This window comes from Sinocyclocheilus rhinocerous, unplaced genomic scaffold (assembly GCF_001515625.1).
Source record: "Sinocyclocheilus rhinocerous isolate Xijiao unplaced genomic scaffold, SAMN03320098_v1.1 scaffold2300, whole genome shotgun sequence".
NCBI lineage: Eukaryota > Metazoa > Chordata > Actinopteri > Cypriniformes > Cyprinidae > Sinocyclocheilus > Sinocyclocheilus rhinocerous.
This window is the reverse complement of record NW_015629642.1, coordinates 357,142-373,865: the sequence shown is the minus strand read 5'-3', so window position 1 is coordinate 373,865 and position 16,724 is coordinate 357,142. Positions and strand designations below refer to the sequence as shown.

The following is a 16,724-nucleotide window of genomic DNA, read 5'->3' as shown; positions in this document are numbered from 1 at the left end:
CGATCTTCAAGACTTTGTTCTCCTTTTAGAGCTTTTGATGCAGAAGCAGAGATCCTGTAGTTTAATTAGCAATAAGGTATACTGAAAATATAGTCAAAGCTAAAGGGTGCTGATAGGCAGTGCAGAACACATAACATCTGGGGCCTATCTGAAGGCTCTCTTTACCCACATATAATGGTGTACATGCAATATATTTGTGTCATGTTACATGGCACCCCTCAAAAATGCAAAAAAAAAAGGCTGCTAAAGTGATAAATATGTTATCATAAAAACACAAAAAGGCGCCTGTGGAATTTTTTGTCATTGAACGTAACTCTGGCCATTGTGCTCTATGTGCTGAAATTGTGTTTCCACAAGATGGCAGAAAACACTGTAAAAAAAATTATCTGTCACTTTTAGTTCATGAATTGCTGCAATGCAAATAAACTGAGGCAAAGTGTTCTTTTTTCGTAATCGTGGACTTTATAGCCCACAATTTCTAGTCCACAAGATCTCGCAAGTGTCTCTTTACTCTCTAAACAGGGCAGGTGAGAGCCACTGTGGAGAGACACAGACCTGTGTCAAAATCTGCGAAATAGACAAGACTTGTAACGACCATATTTCCCTGTTATTTTCTTGCATTTACAGAAGAGAGACACATTTTTAAACAGTTTTAGTGCTGTAGTGTTTTTTTCAGCAATGGGATAGTGCGTTCCTGCATGACAATCGTTTTATTTCAGAAGACATAATCCTTATTTTTACGCCATAGCAGAAAATGGTCAGTTATGAACTACACATAAGTCATGCGTGAAAAGAAGTCATTTTGACACCCTCAGGGACTCTAAAGGGAACTTCCTTCTCACTTCCCAACATTCCAGCCCAAATCATCACCCATCATCTCCTCACTGACGTCGCAGGCTTGTTGGAACAGGGTGGCCATTCACCAACCATCCAGAACTCACACATCCATTGTAGCACGGCATTCGTCAGTGAATAAAACTATTTAAAAACCAGTCTTCGTATATTTCTATACACTCACTGTAAAGGTTTCTCTCTGCGAGCTTAGGTTAGGGCTGGCTGAAACGCAAACACAAACAAACAAACACGTTCTTTGAAAAACTAAAATCAGAATTTTTATTTTGCTAAAATCATACTGATATGTCACTTGCATAATAATTTGGAACACAGTGTATACTGTGGCAGAAAAATATTAGACATTATAATTACATAATTGGCTTTATTGCCACTTTATTAAAGCCAAAGCAAATTTAAGAAAATATTATCTGGAAATATTTGTTCCATATTAAGTTTTATTTCCCACTTGCATAAAATGAAACATTAAATTCAGATTTATCTGTAAAGCACTTTTCACGATGAATATAATCCCAAAGACCTGCGACTACTTAAATCATGCAGTAGACTACTTGAAAAATAATCTGTAAACCAATTTTAGTGCACTAAATTTATATTTCTATATTACTAAACCAACAACAACATACAGTAAAAAACATTTATGTTCATGATTTTGTTTTTATTACTGGGTAATAGTAAACCACTTTTTTCTTTAGGACTACACCACTGATACACACACACACAATATATATATATATATATATATATATATATATATATATAAACAAAACACAACAACAAAGCTGAACAAAACATATTATCCTTTAAAAATGATCATCTCAGCATTGTTTATAAATCAATCATTTTCTCTACAAATTCAAAGCAGATCCGCCGTTTCCCTGTTGTAACGATGCAACAAAGCAGAAAGGAACACTGAACGAATCAAATGAATGATTCGTTTTATTCAACCGACTCAAAAGATTCGAGTTACTGAATCAAGATCCCTACCACTATTCAGAGCTTTCTCTCTACAAGTAAACCACCAAAAAAAAGAAGAAGAAAAACACGCACACGCCACAGAGTCGAGAACGCGCGCACAGTTTCACAGTGAGGGAGAACAGCGAGTCATAAACGCAGTGGATCATATGCCGACAGATTACCCCACGTTTTTAAACTGATTTAGTATATGGCAGGATAAAGCAAGGTTTATTTTAATCTTAATTCTGTAGCACCACCTAAACTTTGATGTGCTGCTGTTTTTTTTAATTCAAAATGAGAAAGATTATAATGATGTTTGCTGTCATTTTGCATTAGATTACGGTGAGTTCACATTCGATCTGCATGCTCCTAATGTATTACGGGCATTTTGATTCTCGCATCAGTGCATCAGTCGTTGCTCGGGTGCTGTGGGTGTGTCACTTTTCTTACTGCTGTATTCTGTATGTATGTACAGTGTTGGGGAGTAACTAGTTACATGTAACGGCGTTACGTAATTTAATTACAAAATAAATGTAACTGTAATCAGTTACAGTTACTAAGAAGAAATGTGTAATTAAATTACAGTTACTTATGAAAATGTCAACGATTACAAAGGGGATTACATTTGAATATTTACACACATCCACATACAGATTTAACTGATTTCTTTCCCTTTCTTATGATTTTAAATCTGCATTGAACTTCAGATCAATCTCAAAGTAAAAGGCGGTACTAAAGTCTGATTTTGGTGGATGTGTTCAAATTTGATCATCTTCAAGTGAGGAAGGATTTTGAAAGTCTGACAGTTGTTGAGCACTACTGTAAGGTTAACCCTGCGTGATGTAAATGTTTGAAAATGATTAATAGTTGAAAATAAACATTCATTAGAAATGTATAAAAGTAATCAAAAAGTAATCAAAAGTAATCAGTTACATTACTTTAATAAAGTAATTGAAAAAGTTACACTACTATTACATTTTAAATAGGGTAACTTGTAATCTGTAACCTATTACATTTCCAAAGTAACCTTCCCAACACTGTGTATGTATGTATGGGTGTGCGTGCACTGCTGTGCTCTATAACCATCATTTTCACTGAATTATGATATAGCCATTTGGCACGCGTACAGAGGACCCGTGGGTGAGTGTCCCGTGTGTGTCTGTTGTGTGCTTATCTCTAGACTGGTACCTTGAATTTCAAAGAGTGAGACAGATGAAAAGGAAAAGTCATTGATGTGAGATTGATCGATTATCTGATTGATTTGAGGGTTATGTTAAACGCAGCATGGCGCACGAGTCAGTTGCAGTGTTCAGTCAGTATGTATTGTCATAAATCATAAAATGTTTTATAGTTGCAGATATGGGTGTGCCATTTGTTGCTCTTTGTTTTCTCACAGATGTTGGTACCTGATGCTCCTGTGGAATTTAAAGAACAGCGCGTACATAACGTAATTAATATATTTGTTTCTGAATATGATGAATATGATTAGGGTCTTTTGTTGTTTCCTTTTAGATTCGAAAAGGGGGTTTTCTGGGATTTTGGGTGTGACAGAGCTATAGTTTTTAAGACCATACAACATATTGCATAGTTTTAGGCAGTCTAGCTTTGATGGTTGCAGCTCTCCCACGAAATTCTGTCATCTTTCAGATCGGTATATGATGAGGCAGATGAGGATATCACACAAATAAAGCTGGTTGTGGTGCATGGCTTTATGTTTCATTTTTGTCCCTGTAGGGTCTCGGGACAGATTCCTGCTCTGAGGGAGATTAAATGTAGACAGGTGAACAGGTGCAGACTGGGTTGTTGAAAAATCAGCCCCTTTTGGATACAGTTCACATGACAAAATGATTTACCATACCTTGGTCAATTATGGAGTTTTTTAACGATAGCAGCCTAATGTAGATTTTGTGTTGGTTTCTCCTGTTCCAGCTTAATGTGCAGCAACAACAACTGATTTCCTCAAAAAGTGTAAACACTGTGGCTCTGTAGCACAATCAAAACATTGCTGTCTGTATGTTTTAAATATCAAAATAATCAAGTTTGTTCAGTGTGGGGTGTGACTGTATTTCAAACCGGTGGAAGACAGGGTGTTTGGGAAGCTGGTTTGAAAACAAAGACAGTTTTTCTTCAATTCTATTTGATGTAGAAATTACTTCACCTTTAAGTAGATAGATAAAGGTACAAGGTTTTACGAAAAAATCTCAAGTGCTAGTAAGAAGAGTAGTTCCAGTAATTTGTTACACATTTAAACATGTTCATTTTTAACATGTGTAAAGTGCAACTGCGTAGTAAAATTTCCAGAATGTAATTTTAAGATGTAAGTTTGGGGTCAGTGTTTTTTTATGTTTTTGAAAAAAGTCTCATGCTCACCAATTTTTTGAATAGAAATACAGTAAAAACAGCAATAATGTGAAATATTATTACCATTTTAAATAACTGTTTTCTGTTTCATTGATTTTTACCCAACAGTTCTCAACAAATCAGAAATCCAAAATTTATACGGACATATAAGCTTGATTTTGCCACACATCAGTTGTCATAAACATCTTGGGAATGGATGTGAACGCTGACACCGGCATTCCCACTGCCGCACCTGGTGCAGTGGAGGAAGAACAACAGCAGCAACAATCAGAGCAAGAGATCAATCAGCAACCAGGCACAGAGTCGGACCTCACCGGCAATGCCTCACAGCCAATCAAGAATGAGCAACAAGATCCACCCACCACCACAACACCTACTCCTGCTGCAGACCCCGACCCCTCTCAGGATGCCCCGCCCAATGTTCACCTGACAGTCATTGACGAGAAGATGGAAACAAGTAAAAAACTATTTAAATTACATTTTGCATTTTGTTTATTAGTTTATAAAATATATTATATTTACATATACATTTATTTCAATTTTACATTTATTTAAGGTAGTAGATCAGGACCTGCTCATATCACCTGTCATTACCTGTCATTTAAAGACCCCATGGCATCAAAATTAGAGTTTTGTGGTGTTAGGTCTATGTCTGCTAGCTTTGAGGCCATCTGTATGCTAGTGTACACCTAAAAGCTTACAGTTACAAAATTAACATTTAGTAGACTGATGACATTATCGTGCACTTATGGGCATACATATATATATATATATATATATATATTAGTCAGCAAAATACCACTTCCCTTAATACCACTTGACTCTGACTATAGCATTAGTAATTAGCAAATCTTGTAACCCTTCGTTATGACACCCCCTACTCCCTGTTTCAATAGGAAATATAAGGTGGTCTTTAATGATCACCTTAGTCCCACAGTGATGTACAAGCCGCTCCTTCTGTCCTTAAGAGAAAAAGGATCTCTCAGCATTTTTTCTCAAATTCTATGAGACTGATACAAAATGATTTACAGCCTCACTCTACTTTCACTCCCTTTTCTTCTCAGCTTTTGTACCATCCCCCACTCTCTTTTTTTTGTCTGTTTTTCTCAACAAGTAGATGAATCAGATGCAGTTCCCTTCTGCCAGTAGAAACTGAGCAGGAGATTTTGGTGCCTTTAGAACAAGACCGTAACCACGTCTTGACTCTTTAACACTGGAGTGGACCTTTTTTTTTTTAAAAGAAGTATAATGGAATAGAATGGTGAAGGAAATGCTAGGTTTAATTCTAGCATTTAAGTAATCATTTTGGAACTATTTGCAAATAGTATTTTAAAATATACACACATTCACTCTTTTTTGTATGCCCAATATGTCGAAAACGCAAAACTTTTCTTGTCTCATTACATTCAGTTAGGAATTACTTGAATCATGTAAATTATACCATATTTTCCATTCAAAACAGCAATATTTAAGAAAAAAAAAAAGTTTAGTAGTTTGCATCGCTGGATATTACTGTTGGTCGTTTAACATTTCTGTCGTAAAACAGATGTCAAATATTAAATGTTTTGTCTTACCATCTTATGTGAAAACTGGTGCTTCACGCCAACTTTGATTTGATTGGACTTCTCAATCATTTTGACATTGACGAGTGCTGCTAGACCACTGTGGCAGACCAGCATAAAAATGTAACTTTTAAACCCTTTTGTCATCCTATAACAAACAGAGTGCTGCATAACGGAGAAGTGGAGAAGTGCAATAATTTCAAAAATTGGGAGGACAACTTGACCATTTTTAATTATTGGGGGGTGGGGGTGGGGGGGGGACTTGTCCCCCTCGGTGTTTATGGTGGTTATGGCCCTGCTTTAGAATAATCACTTCTTTTAAAAACAGACAGTCTGAAAGGCAGGCTTATGCATCCACATATTGTCTCACTTTCTCACGTGTTTCTCTCTTTCACATCACTCCAGGTAATGGTGTTTGCCCTGGTCCTATCGAGATGTCTCCGACAGCTTCTTCTCCTCCTCGTCAGCAGCAGGCCAAGCCCAACCACGCGCACGCAAACGGGCGAGCCAACCTGAGCAGCCGCTCTGGGTCAATGAGTCACGCGGGGTCACCTCGACCGTCACTCACCCGACAGCCCAGCGCGGCCACTGATGTTGGAGACGGATCCAAACCCAACGATTATCTCATATGGGCTATTCTGGCCTGCCTCTGTCCTGTCTGGCCCATTAACATCGTCGGCTTGACCTTCTCAGTCATGGTGTGTGCTTGTGTGTTTACGGGGTGGGATTGCTGGATACAGTTTCTGTCGAGTAAGGAGGGACTGTGATTTCACTTGAATTATGAAGAATTATGCCACTCAGTGTACGAAAGGAACTTCTTGAAGATTAAATTGAAAACATTTCTTACTAGCCAAGAAACTGTATTCTGGATAATTCCTTCCAGTGATGATGGAATTATTTTTATATATTCTCCATGTATATTTTTTCTCCTTTTCATTCAACTTCTCTTCCTACTCCCAGTCTCGAAACAGTCTGCAGCAGGGCAATATGGATGGTGCGCGTCGTCTTGGCCAGAATGCAAAAATCCTGTCCATCGTGTCATTGGTGGGTGGGATTGTCATCATTATTGTTACTATCATCATCAACTGTGGTGGTGAGTATCCTTCCCATGAGGCCAGAGCATGTGAAATTGAATGCAAGCTTAGAGCTGACTTTGTGATTTGGGTCAATGTCAGGTTGAAGAGCTTTAGCTCATGGTCAGGATTTGAATTAGATCTGATTACAGGTGAGATTGATCGTGGCCTGTATTTAATGGATCTAAGTTTGTTGTTTTATAGTTTGTAGAAGTAGTGTTTTTTTTTTACAGGTAACCTGTTTATATCAAATATTATAAAAATATCAAATCTGATATTATATTTTAAAGGTTAGATTAAGATCTAATTTTTTGTCATTTCAGGATCTGAAATGTGACATGCACTACCATTCAAAAGTTTTGGTGTTGGTAATTTTTTTAAATGTTTCTGAAAGAAGTCTCTTATACTCAATAAGGCTGCATTTATTTGATCAAAAATGCAGTGAAAAACAGTAATAATGTAAAATATTGTTACAATTAAAAATAACTGTTCTCTATTTTAATGTATTTTAAAATGGCAAGCTGAATTTTCAGCATCGTTATTGCAGTCTTCAGTGTCACATGATCCTTCAGAAATCATTCTGATATGCTGATTTGCTGCTCAAGAAACATTTCTGATTATTACCAATGTTGAAAACAGTTGAGCTGATTAATATTTTTGTCTTTTCAAGATTCTTTAATGAATGGAAAGTTCAACAGAACAGTATTTATGTGGAATAGAAATCTTTTTGTAACACTGTAACACTTAATCCTTTCTGAATAAATGCATTTTTTTATTACCAAAAAAACCCAAAAAAATCTTACTGACCCCAAATGTTTGAATGATATTGTATTTAACTTTGTATCCTGTTTTATTTTTGAAATTTTGAAAATCAGTCTACAACTACATATACTTATGCTTTAATTAAATAATATACTAAAGAACAGAAAAATCACAAGCTGGCTTTGTAAAGTTGGCTTTGGAGTTTGCGCTTTAATTATTTTCTGTTGAATTGTTTGTATGTGTATCATTTTTGAAGTAGGTGTTTTGTTTGAAATTCACTTTGCTTCATTCTTTCAGCACCTCTTTTTCTCTTTCAGTAATACTTAAGACCTGATGGCTGTCTCGACACTCAGGGTGAAGTAAAATTCACAACCAACAACCAATCCATGATGACCATTTTCTTCTTCCATGTGTCATTCATCTCTCTACATCTGAATGCTCCTGAATGCTTTTTCATTTGTTTTATACTCTGTCAGAAGACTCTGAAGCCGGATGTCACCTTTATCTTCTATCGTGCCAGAACAATCAAAGACAACATGGACTCTTCAGCTCTTCAAATGCCTGGAATCAGGAGCGAAGCGGCAAGGCATGCATGATTGTTTTTTTTTTTTTCTCCCAACAAAGGACTCACCATTTGAGATGACGTCAGTGAGGAGACCACAAATATGATCTCATTTCATTCGTCATGCACCCCTTGAGGATGTGAGGGAGGAAAAGAATGAGAGAGAATGGGAAGGGATTTTTAATTTTTTTTGGTTCTTGACAAAGATTCAAAGTATTTTTTACGCACAAGCTCATCTTAGTATCCCTGTTTTCTCAGAAGTGTGAATCCATAAAGAAAAGCTCAGATTAAAATGTAATTGATTATATGAAACAGCAGATGGCTTCCGTATTGGCATCCATCCACAGATGAGTCCGAATTACCTTAAGAGCTGCTCTACAGCCTCTCTCTCTCAGAATGTACAGAGATTAAGATGCAGATTAACACACATAAACAAAAAATCATGTATCAGAGAATCCTACAGATAGAGAAGGAGGGAGAGGTAAGGAGAAAGTGGGAGGGATCGAGACCAAGCTGCAGTCTTTTGTTTCACACAGATGGAGGGATGGAGAGAGAAGGATAGGGGAGGAGAGGAGGGGGGCAGTACCTTCAGATGAAAACATACCCCAGAGATGGCGAGATGTAGGGAATGCAGTAGTGTTGAAGGGGATCTGAGCTGCCTCTGATTGGCTGCTTGTGTGTGTGTGTGAGAAGAAGCCAATATCGTAATGCTCGCCAACATGCCCTCCCCTCTTCCTTACAGCAATGCTCGGCCAGATCCTTCAAGGCAAACAGAAAGCAAACCATTAATTTATTATTGTTTTAGCAGTATGAGGCAAAATTATGATACAAACAGTCCTATTTTTATACCATAATATTTACAATGGAATCAGACACATTCAGCAGGAATGCTAGGACGTTTTGGCCATGACGAATCATTTTACACAGCTCCAAACTGTTTGTTTGGTGGAATGATTTGTGTTGCTCAACAGAATGATACCTGAATCATTCCTGGTCAGGCCACACCGACTGTGCCAAAATTCAGACTCTGCCAAGACTCCAGCTTAGGTGGGCATGTTTGTGACTGAAACAGGAAATGAGAGCATGGATGCATTTTTAAGAAGGCATATATGTAGGGATGCACTGATATTAACATATTAGCCCATACTGGTAAGCCATTAATTGTTTCATTTTATGGCCAATAGCCGGGTAAAACACTAAAAATTTAATTTAGGCTTTAAAAAAATTTGTGCTTAAAATGAACTTTGAGAATTATTAAAGATTACATTTCACAGTGTTATTGAATTATTCGTGTGTTTAAAGATTAAGTGAGAGGACAAAGGTAATCTAAATGTAAAAATATAGGAAATGAGCATGCACAATTAAATATCCAATATCACACACACACACACAAAATCCAATATTGATCAAACATAAATTTAAATACTACCAAACTATTCATTTAAAACATCAGCTGATAACCATTAATTGTGCATCCCTACATATTTGGAGTTCTTTTATAGATAATATTATGAATCCCTCATTTTCATGGCTTCGGGTCTCTTGCATGCAGAATGTGACTTTGTTTCATTGATGTTTACAGCTTTCTGACAGCGATTGGGGGCACTTGTTAACTCTCTGAAATCAAGTATTCTTATATTTTTAACAAGGCAAAGACCTTTGCTGTGTAGCGCTTTGTAAATGTTCTGTATCTAACACAGCTTATTCCGTACCACAAACAGTATGATATGGATAAGCATGCTGACTCAGGTTTGGCAGTGAGAGGGTGAGAGGCCCCCATTTTTTGGGGCTCGCTTTGGGTTTGGCTTGCATGAACGTGGGGCTACAATCGTCTCCTTGATACATTTCAGTTTGCTACTGCTCTACATCCCCACCACTCAAATATGAATGAGCGTAGCATGCACATTTGATCCAACCGCGTGCAGTCAGTGAATGCCAGCTTGACTTTTGTTCTCTTGAATTGTTCTGCTCAGTAATATTTATATTTAAGCTGCTTACAAATTCATGCTTGTATATACGTATGTATGTATATGTGTCAGTACATATTTTGTCACTTTGGAATTACAAGGTTCTATCTGAGTTATTTACATATTCTTATTCTGTGACAATTTATTTACATTATGTGATGTTTTTTTTTTAAGTTGTGTACATTTTGGGACTTTTTATTTAGAAAACAAAAAGGTTCTATCTATAAAGTATATGGAATGCAAAATCTTTGAAACACAATATCTTAAGACTCCTCAGAATGCAGATAGAGCCGTATAATTCCAAGGTGGCAATTTGTACCGCTTCCAATCGCGTCTGTTAATCTGAATCTCTTTGATGGACAAGAACAGTGTTCGTAATGCAAATCTTGACTGTTAGCACTGCAGTGCTTTCACAAATTTTATCACCCTTGAGTATTTTTATTGGTATGTATTTTAAAATCAGCCCTTGAAATCGGCCATTTGTTTTGTATGCCATTTGTGCTTTGCTGAAACTTTGACCTTACAAGCATGTTTACACACTGATTACAGATCGCCTATGCTGCACAGTGCAATTCTATAAAGAAATGTTTCAAAGACACCAGCCGAGTCCAGTTCTCTGGGTTACAAGTTCTACCTGCTATTCAAAGGATCTATTTATTGATGTGAAGAAAAATTCTGTTTTTGTGTTTATCAAACATTCTGTTACAAATTCAACTGCATTTTGGTGAAAGCACTCGTGCTAGTCAAGACTAGTTAGTGCTAGTTTCCTCTGTGACATGAAATGATTTGAGAGGCATTATGATAACTCATGTTGCTAATATAATCCTGATTTCATGCAGATCTGTCTGTGCATGCCTTAATGAATTGTTTTGGAACAACAATATGTGATGTACACAGTATCTGAACCGAAGCGTTTGATAGATCTTGCAGTATTAATCCTTCTGCTCTGTACCGACACTGATTATGCATCAGTGAGTCCAGTGAATAAACTGTCTCTCATTATGCCACACCTGTGTGTTCGTTCTCTGCCATTAAAAACACATTTGAGGCTCTGTGTGGCAGTCATATCTCAAATAAGAGCTTTTTACATTTTTAACCCTGGGTTATCGTCATTCCCAGGGGTTAAATTGGGATTCGTTGTGTGTGTGTGTGTGGGGGGGGGTACATGTGAATGCAGGCTTTCGAGGGGTGTACATGTGAATGCAAAGACTACAAAATCTTTGAGCGAGTTCTCTGCTATGAACACTAAAATGCTGATAAAAATCATTCTAGATGCTGGCAGTGTGCAAAGCTACATCGGTCTGCAGGACTTTTAAAATCAAATTTAAGACTGTTTAAGACCTGCAAAAATTAATTTAAAAATAAAAGTTATGAACAGGGTAGGTTGATGCCTATGGTATATAAAATGACAGTAAAAACATGATTTATATTTGAGATACAGGTTTTCACAAAAAATAAATTATAAAATAATAAACTTCACACTTCAGCCTTTAAAATATTTTGTAAGAAAAGGGATGAGTCAGAAGTATAAATTATTATATTAATTTAAACGTCTGCACACTAAGCAGTGCTGTGCTAATAAATGCTACTTTATCCGATGAAATGAAAATGCCATCGAAACTGTTCTGAAGACAGTCGGTTCACTTCAGAGACGCATTCATATAAAAACACCCGCATCTTTAAGTAAGAATGAGAAAAGTGTGAAATATAGCCTATATTGTTGAAAATGTATGAGGAAAGTGCACTGATGAGTTACCAGCGTTACCAGCGTATCAGCCCCGGACGGCCCCAGCCCAATTTAACCCGTGGTCATTCCCGCTTTTAACCCAGGTAGAGGTACAGTTCACATTTGTAATTTAGAAGTGGGGTTAGCACCGCTTTTTAACTGGGGTTATGAAACCCTGCTCCAGAGCAGGCTTAGCACTGCTTTTGCGTGTTATCCCCACATTGTGCTGTCAACTTATACAGTGTGAAATTATGCTGTGTTCGAATGTTACAGGGCCGTAAACCACCATAGACATTAAGGGGGACAAGTCTCCCCCCAATAATTATAAATGGCCAAACTGTCTCCCCCAGTATTTGAAATTATTGCACTGTTCTGCTGTACTTCATTACACAAAAAGGTATTTTTTAACTTTAAAAGTTACATTTTTGGGGCTGGTTTGCCTCAGCTGTCTAACAGCTTGTCAGTGTCAAAATGATTGAGATGGCCAAACAAGTCAAAGTAGGCAGGGTTTACTGTTCCCAGAACTTGAATTCCAGTGCGAAACTTGAACGTTGAAAGAGAGCGTGGTAAGATGAAAGTAGCAAAACATGTAATATTTGACAACTGTTTTACAATAGAAATGTTAAACAACCTACAGTAATATCCAGTGATGCAAACTACTCAACTTTTTTCTCAAATTTCGACATTTTTAATGAAAAATATGGTATAATTTACGTGATTCATGTAATTCCTAACAGAATGTGATGAGGCACGAAATGTCTGAAGGCGTGCAAATTTTAAAATATAATTTGCTAATAATTCAAAATTATTACTTCCCAACTAGAATGAGACCTAGAATTTCCTTCACCATTTTATTTTTATTTATTTATTTTAATAAAAAAGCCTATGTTTTAGGGGAAAATGTCAAATGGTGTGTTCATTCACCGTTTAATTATCACCTTTATAGGGTTAGCTATTTCAAGTGTGAAAAGCCCTTATATATTGTTTATTGGTTCCTTACAGGACGCACTCTTTCCAACTCCTCTGTTTCCTTGCTCCCTCAATACCGCACACATGTCTCCAGGATGTTACAGTTTCCAGGGCAACGGTTGGTAGGTGAGGAGGACAGTGAGGGACCGGGTTTCAGCAGCATAGGGAAAACGAGAGCATGCGCTCAGACTACTTGGTGTGTTTAAAAATCTCATTTGAAATTTATAGCAGCATGCATTATTAAAAGACACTGGAGGAGTGGAGACAAGAGAAAGTGTGAGCGAGTCATGTTAATGGGAGCTGCAGAGACAGACTGGTTTAAAATTAAGGCTTTAAAATGGAGACAGTGAAAATCAGTAGCCCCTCACTGTTGCTCTCCACCGACTGCGCTGATCAAAAGCATGATGGGAAACGGCTGACTGACGACACAGCTTAATGCTCATTGGTTCAGACCCCTGTGATGCTGCGGTTCTCTTCTAAAATGTTTTTTTTAAATATCTGATTTCATGTGATTATGTATTGAGATGTCCTTCAAGATGGCTGAGCTCGATCAGTTTCCGGGTCATAGGATGGAGGAACAAGGAAACGAGGAGGGATATTGAGAAGCACCCTAAATCTGGAGCGGTATTTGAGGCTTAGTGTATCCCATCATGCATCATGTTCTGGAAATAAATCGTGAGACTTTTTGCCGAGATCTCGCGAGAGGTCACGGAAACCTTTCCAATGCAAGTTAAATATTAATATAATAATTAGATATTACATATAATTTGGTAGAAAAACAGTGTTTTTACATTTTATTGGTGCAAAGATGAGTAGTGGTGATATTTATTTTGTACAACATTTGCAACTGCTTTTTATCACTTAATTAGAAGCACCACAAATTAAAATGAATCATGTTATAGGGACTACTGAACAGACATTTAGAAGTTGCAAGGTATTTAAAATTAAAAATAAAATAAAGCTATGTAAGCACTTGCATTTTTACAACACTATAAGTGTGTCCCATCAGGTAATGAAAAGTTCTACACACACTTGTGGTCTTCATACTCACTTGAACACTTGGGCCAAATACAGGAAATACGTCATATAAGTAGTCAAGTGGTCAAGTGCAAAGACCGCAAGTGTGGGTATTTGGACAAGGCAACTGTTTTTCAAATACTATATAGTAGGGAAGTATGCGATTTCGGACACAGCATTGGACACTTCATACACTCAACTGTCGCAGCTTTAATTACGTAGCGGAGGGGGTGGGGCTAACAGACTCTGATTATGAATGACAAAATAACCTTATATAATTCATGGTTGAGTACATAGTACATAAGTACATAGTGTAAAAGTGCATAGTGTATAGTGCGTCATTTGGGATGCAGCTACCGATTATCGATTGGCTCTTTTACTCAGAAGGCAAAGCTTCCTTCGATAGAGCAGCCATATTGAGCGTTGCATTTATGCCCATTCAAAACTGTACGAGTGACACGTCTTGGGTATTCTATAGTCTTTGATAAGTATCATAAGGCGGTTCAAGGGAGATAAAGACAAATAACACAAAATCATCCTACACACATTGGGAAAGTTGGATGGATGAAGTAGCAGCAATAGGGTAACTTTATTTAATTTGTTGCCTGTTTGTATACGTAGGTCTTATTCACATATTACATGCAGGCTTGTACAACAGGTGTTTTTATTATTCTGTTCACATCTTGTCTAATATGTTTTATATTGCCTGAAATATACAATTTAAATGTTTGGGGTCATTAAGATTTGTTTTGGGGAAAAAACAATACTTTTATTCAGCAAGGATACAGTAAATTGATCAAAAGTGATATTAAAGACATTTATAATGGTACAAAATATTTATATTTCAAAAATATTAAACAGCACAACTGTTTTCAAAATTACTAATAATCAGAAATGTTTTTTTGAGCACTAAATCAGCATATTAGAATGATTTCTGAAGGATCATGGGACACTGAAGACTGGAGTAATGATGCTGAAAATTACATTTACACAGTTTCTAAATACAGTTCCTAACTTCCAAATATGTCCTTATACATACTCTGAACAGATTTGAGAGAAACTGGAAGAAAGGTTAAAGTGGTCATGTGATGTTGCTAAAGGCGCAAAGTTGTGGTATTTTCTCAGCAACCAGCACGGATCAGTTCCAGGCATGACGAAGCAGATATCATCCTCTTTTGGAAGACTAAACAAAGTAGTTTCACTTTCACAATGAAACACACAGCGTCTCCACGACATGGCGGCATGCACAAAACAATACTACAGTAAGAATAAAAGTTACGCCTTCTTTCTTTGCGTGAACATTTGGGCGGTGTTATGCAAATCTTCCCACACAGTGACGTAGACATGTGGGGGCGTGTTAGAACGAGCCGTTTTAGGTAGGCGTGGCTGACTCTTAACTTTTATAAAGAATATCTCTTTGGATTTGAGACTTTAGTCTTTGCAACTTTACAGATCTTATCTATGCACGAACAGCTTGTAACACTCCAAAGAGAAAGGAAAATTTGAAATTGCATCATATGACCCTTTTAAATGTCACTAAGTAAACAGAACAAAAGTAGCGGAGACGACGAGTGCACACTTAACCTTGTGGGATTTAATTACACAGTGTAATCAAATAACATGATTGCTAAATCTGATCTAAGCGGGAGAGGTTGTATCTCTGTCTGCTTGGCAAGCTCTAGGAGGCTCTTGTTTGACTGTGATGGTAATAGCAGTTGAGAACTCAATGGTGGGAGTAATACACAGACACCAAAGCTCACATTAAACCTTCTGATGCATGTTCATTATTGGACAGGTCTCTTTGAGTTTGACTGATGTATTATTTAACATAAAATTGATCTCAGATGATGCACCAGACTGTTTTGCCAAGGTCAGAAGTGTAACTGTAAAATTAAATTGAATGAAAATTTGATTTTTTTAAACCTGTGATTTAATCTTCGTTATTTGCCACTTCTGTCTTTGTTAAACTGTTTCTGTTACTGAATGTGATGGACCTCTGGAATTAATACAAAAAGGACAAAGACTTCTGTCTGCCACCATGTGCCAGACTACATGACTCTTTCACTGGCTGACAGCGTTAGACATGTTTTAGATAAGGGCAACTGTGCTCAGAACTTAATTAAGACCTGAGATGGAAAGATGCAGTACAGTCAACCATCTTATGATTAAAAGCTAAGCCATTTAATAGATGTAAAGCTCAGTTCCTCTGAGACAGATGAACGTTGCCTGTAATGGGACTTGAACTAATGTATTTATCAAAGGTTTAACTTTAAGGAATTTTCCAGGCTCATGAAAGTTTTGAGTGTAAACTGCTCAGACATAATTGAATCCAAATTCTTAATTATGTTTTGCAACCTTGAAAGCCCCAAAACATTAAACCCAAAATTAAATATGCATACTTAGAGCAATTTCATAAACTTGATTAGAATTGCATTGGTTGCTGTTAAACATGATATCAAAAAACAGCGCCTCCCTATGGTTGTCTTCAAAACATTACTTTAGCCAAAATTTGATAGTATATTTACTCTTCTCTTTGAGCAATATGTAAAAGGAATACAAACATTTACATAAATACATCCATTAAAGCTTTATTATTTAATTTTAATGATTGTTGTAAATTCAGTTTTCGACTGAGATTGCGGATAATGCTTGACCGAATTATTAGCTTAATTATTGGCTTAGACGTGAGTGATTTGAGTCTCGAGCGTACAACGTGAAAAGCTACTAAAATAATTTCTCCAAATATCGTTACTTGCTCATAGGTATTGTCTAGTTTTAAACATAAATGAAAACAGCACAAATAAGCGCGAGGGAGTGCAAAAGTACTGTGAAAATGTAGCCTACATAGTTAGATATGGATTCAGAACTAGTATAATGACAAAGCCTATAAAATGAGCATTAAAGATATATTGGCTC

The 16,724-nt window shown here is 36.8% G+C and overlaps 1 protein-coding gene across 1 annotated transcript; it reads left to right on the top strand.

The window, feature by feature from the left end:
* Positions 1-1,948: 1,948 nt before the first annotated feature.
* On the top strand, positions 1,949-9,485 carry LOC107739397 (proline-rich transmembrane protein 2). Its single transcript, XM_016551499.1, has 5 exons — positions 1,949-2,151; positions 4,279-4,627; positions 6,138-6,430; positions 6,693-6,825; positions 7,885-9,485. Exons 2-5 carry the CDS (start codon positions 4,363-4,365, stop codon positions 7,899-7,901), a joined length of 708 nt encoding a protein of 235 aa, XP_016406985.1. The 5' UTR covers positions 1,949-2,151; positions 4,279-4,362; the 3' UTR covers positions 7,902-9,485.
* The last annotated feature ends 7,239 nt before the right edge of the window (positions 9,486-16,724 follow it).

Excerpts from the sequence above, each read along its gene's own strand:
- LOC107739397 (XM_016551499.1), top strand. The coding sequence starts at position 4,363 with ATGGATGTGAACGCTGACACCGGCATTCCCACTGCCGCACCTGGTGCA. Across the intron at positions 4,628-6,137 it reads TGACGAGAAGATGGAAACAA|GTAATGGTGTTTGCCCTGGT; the intron begins GTAAAAAACTAT and ends ACATCACTCCAG. Across the intron at positions 6,431-6,692 it reads GCTTGACCTTCTCAGTCATG|TCTCGAAACAGTCTGCAGCA; the intron begins GTGTGTGCTTGT and ends TCCTACTCCCAG.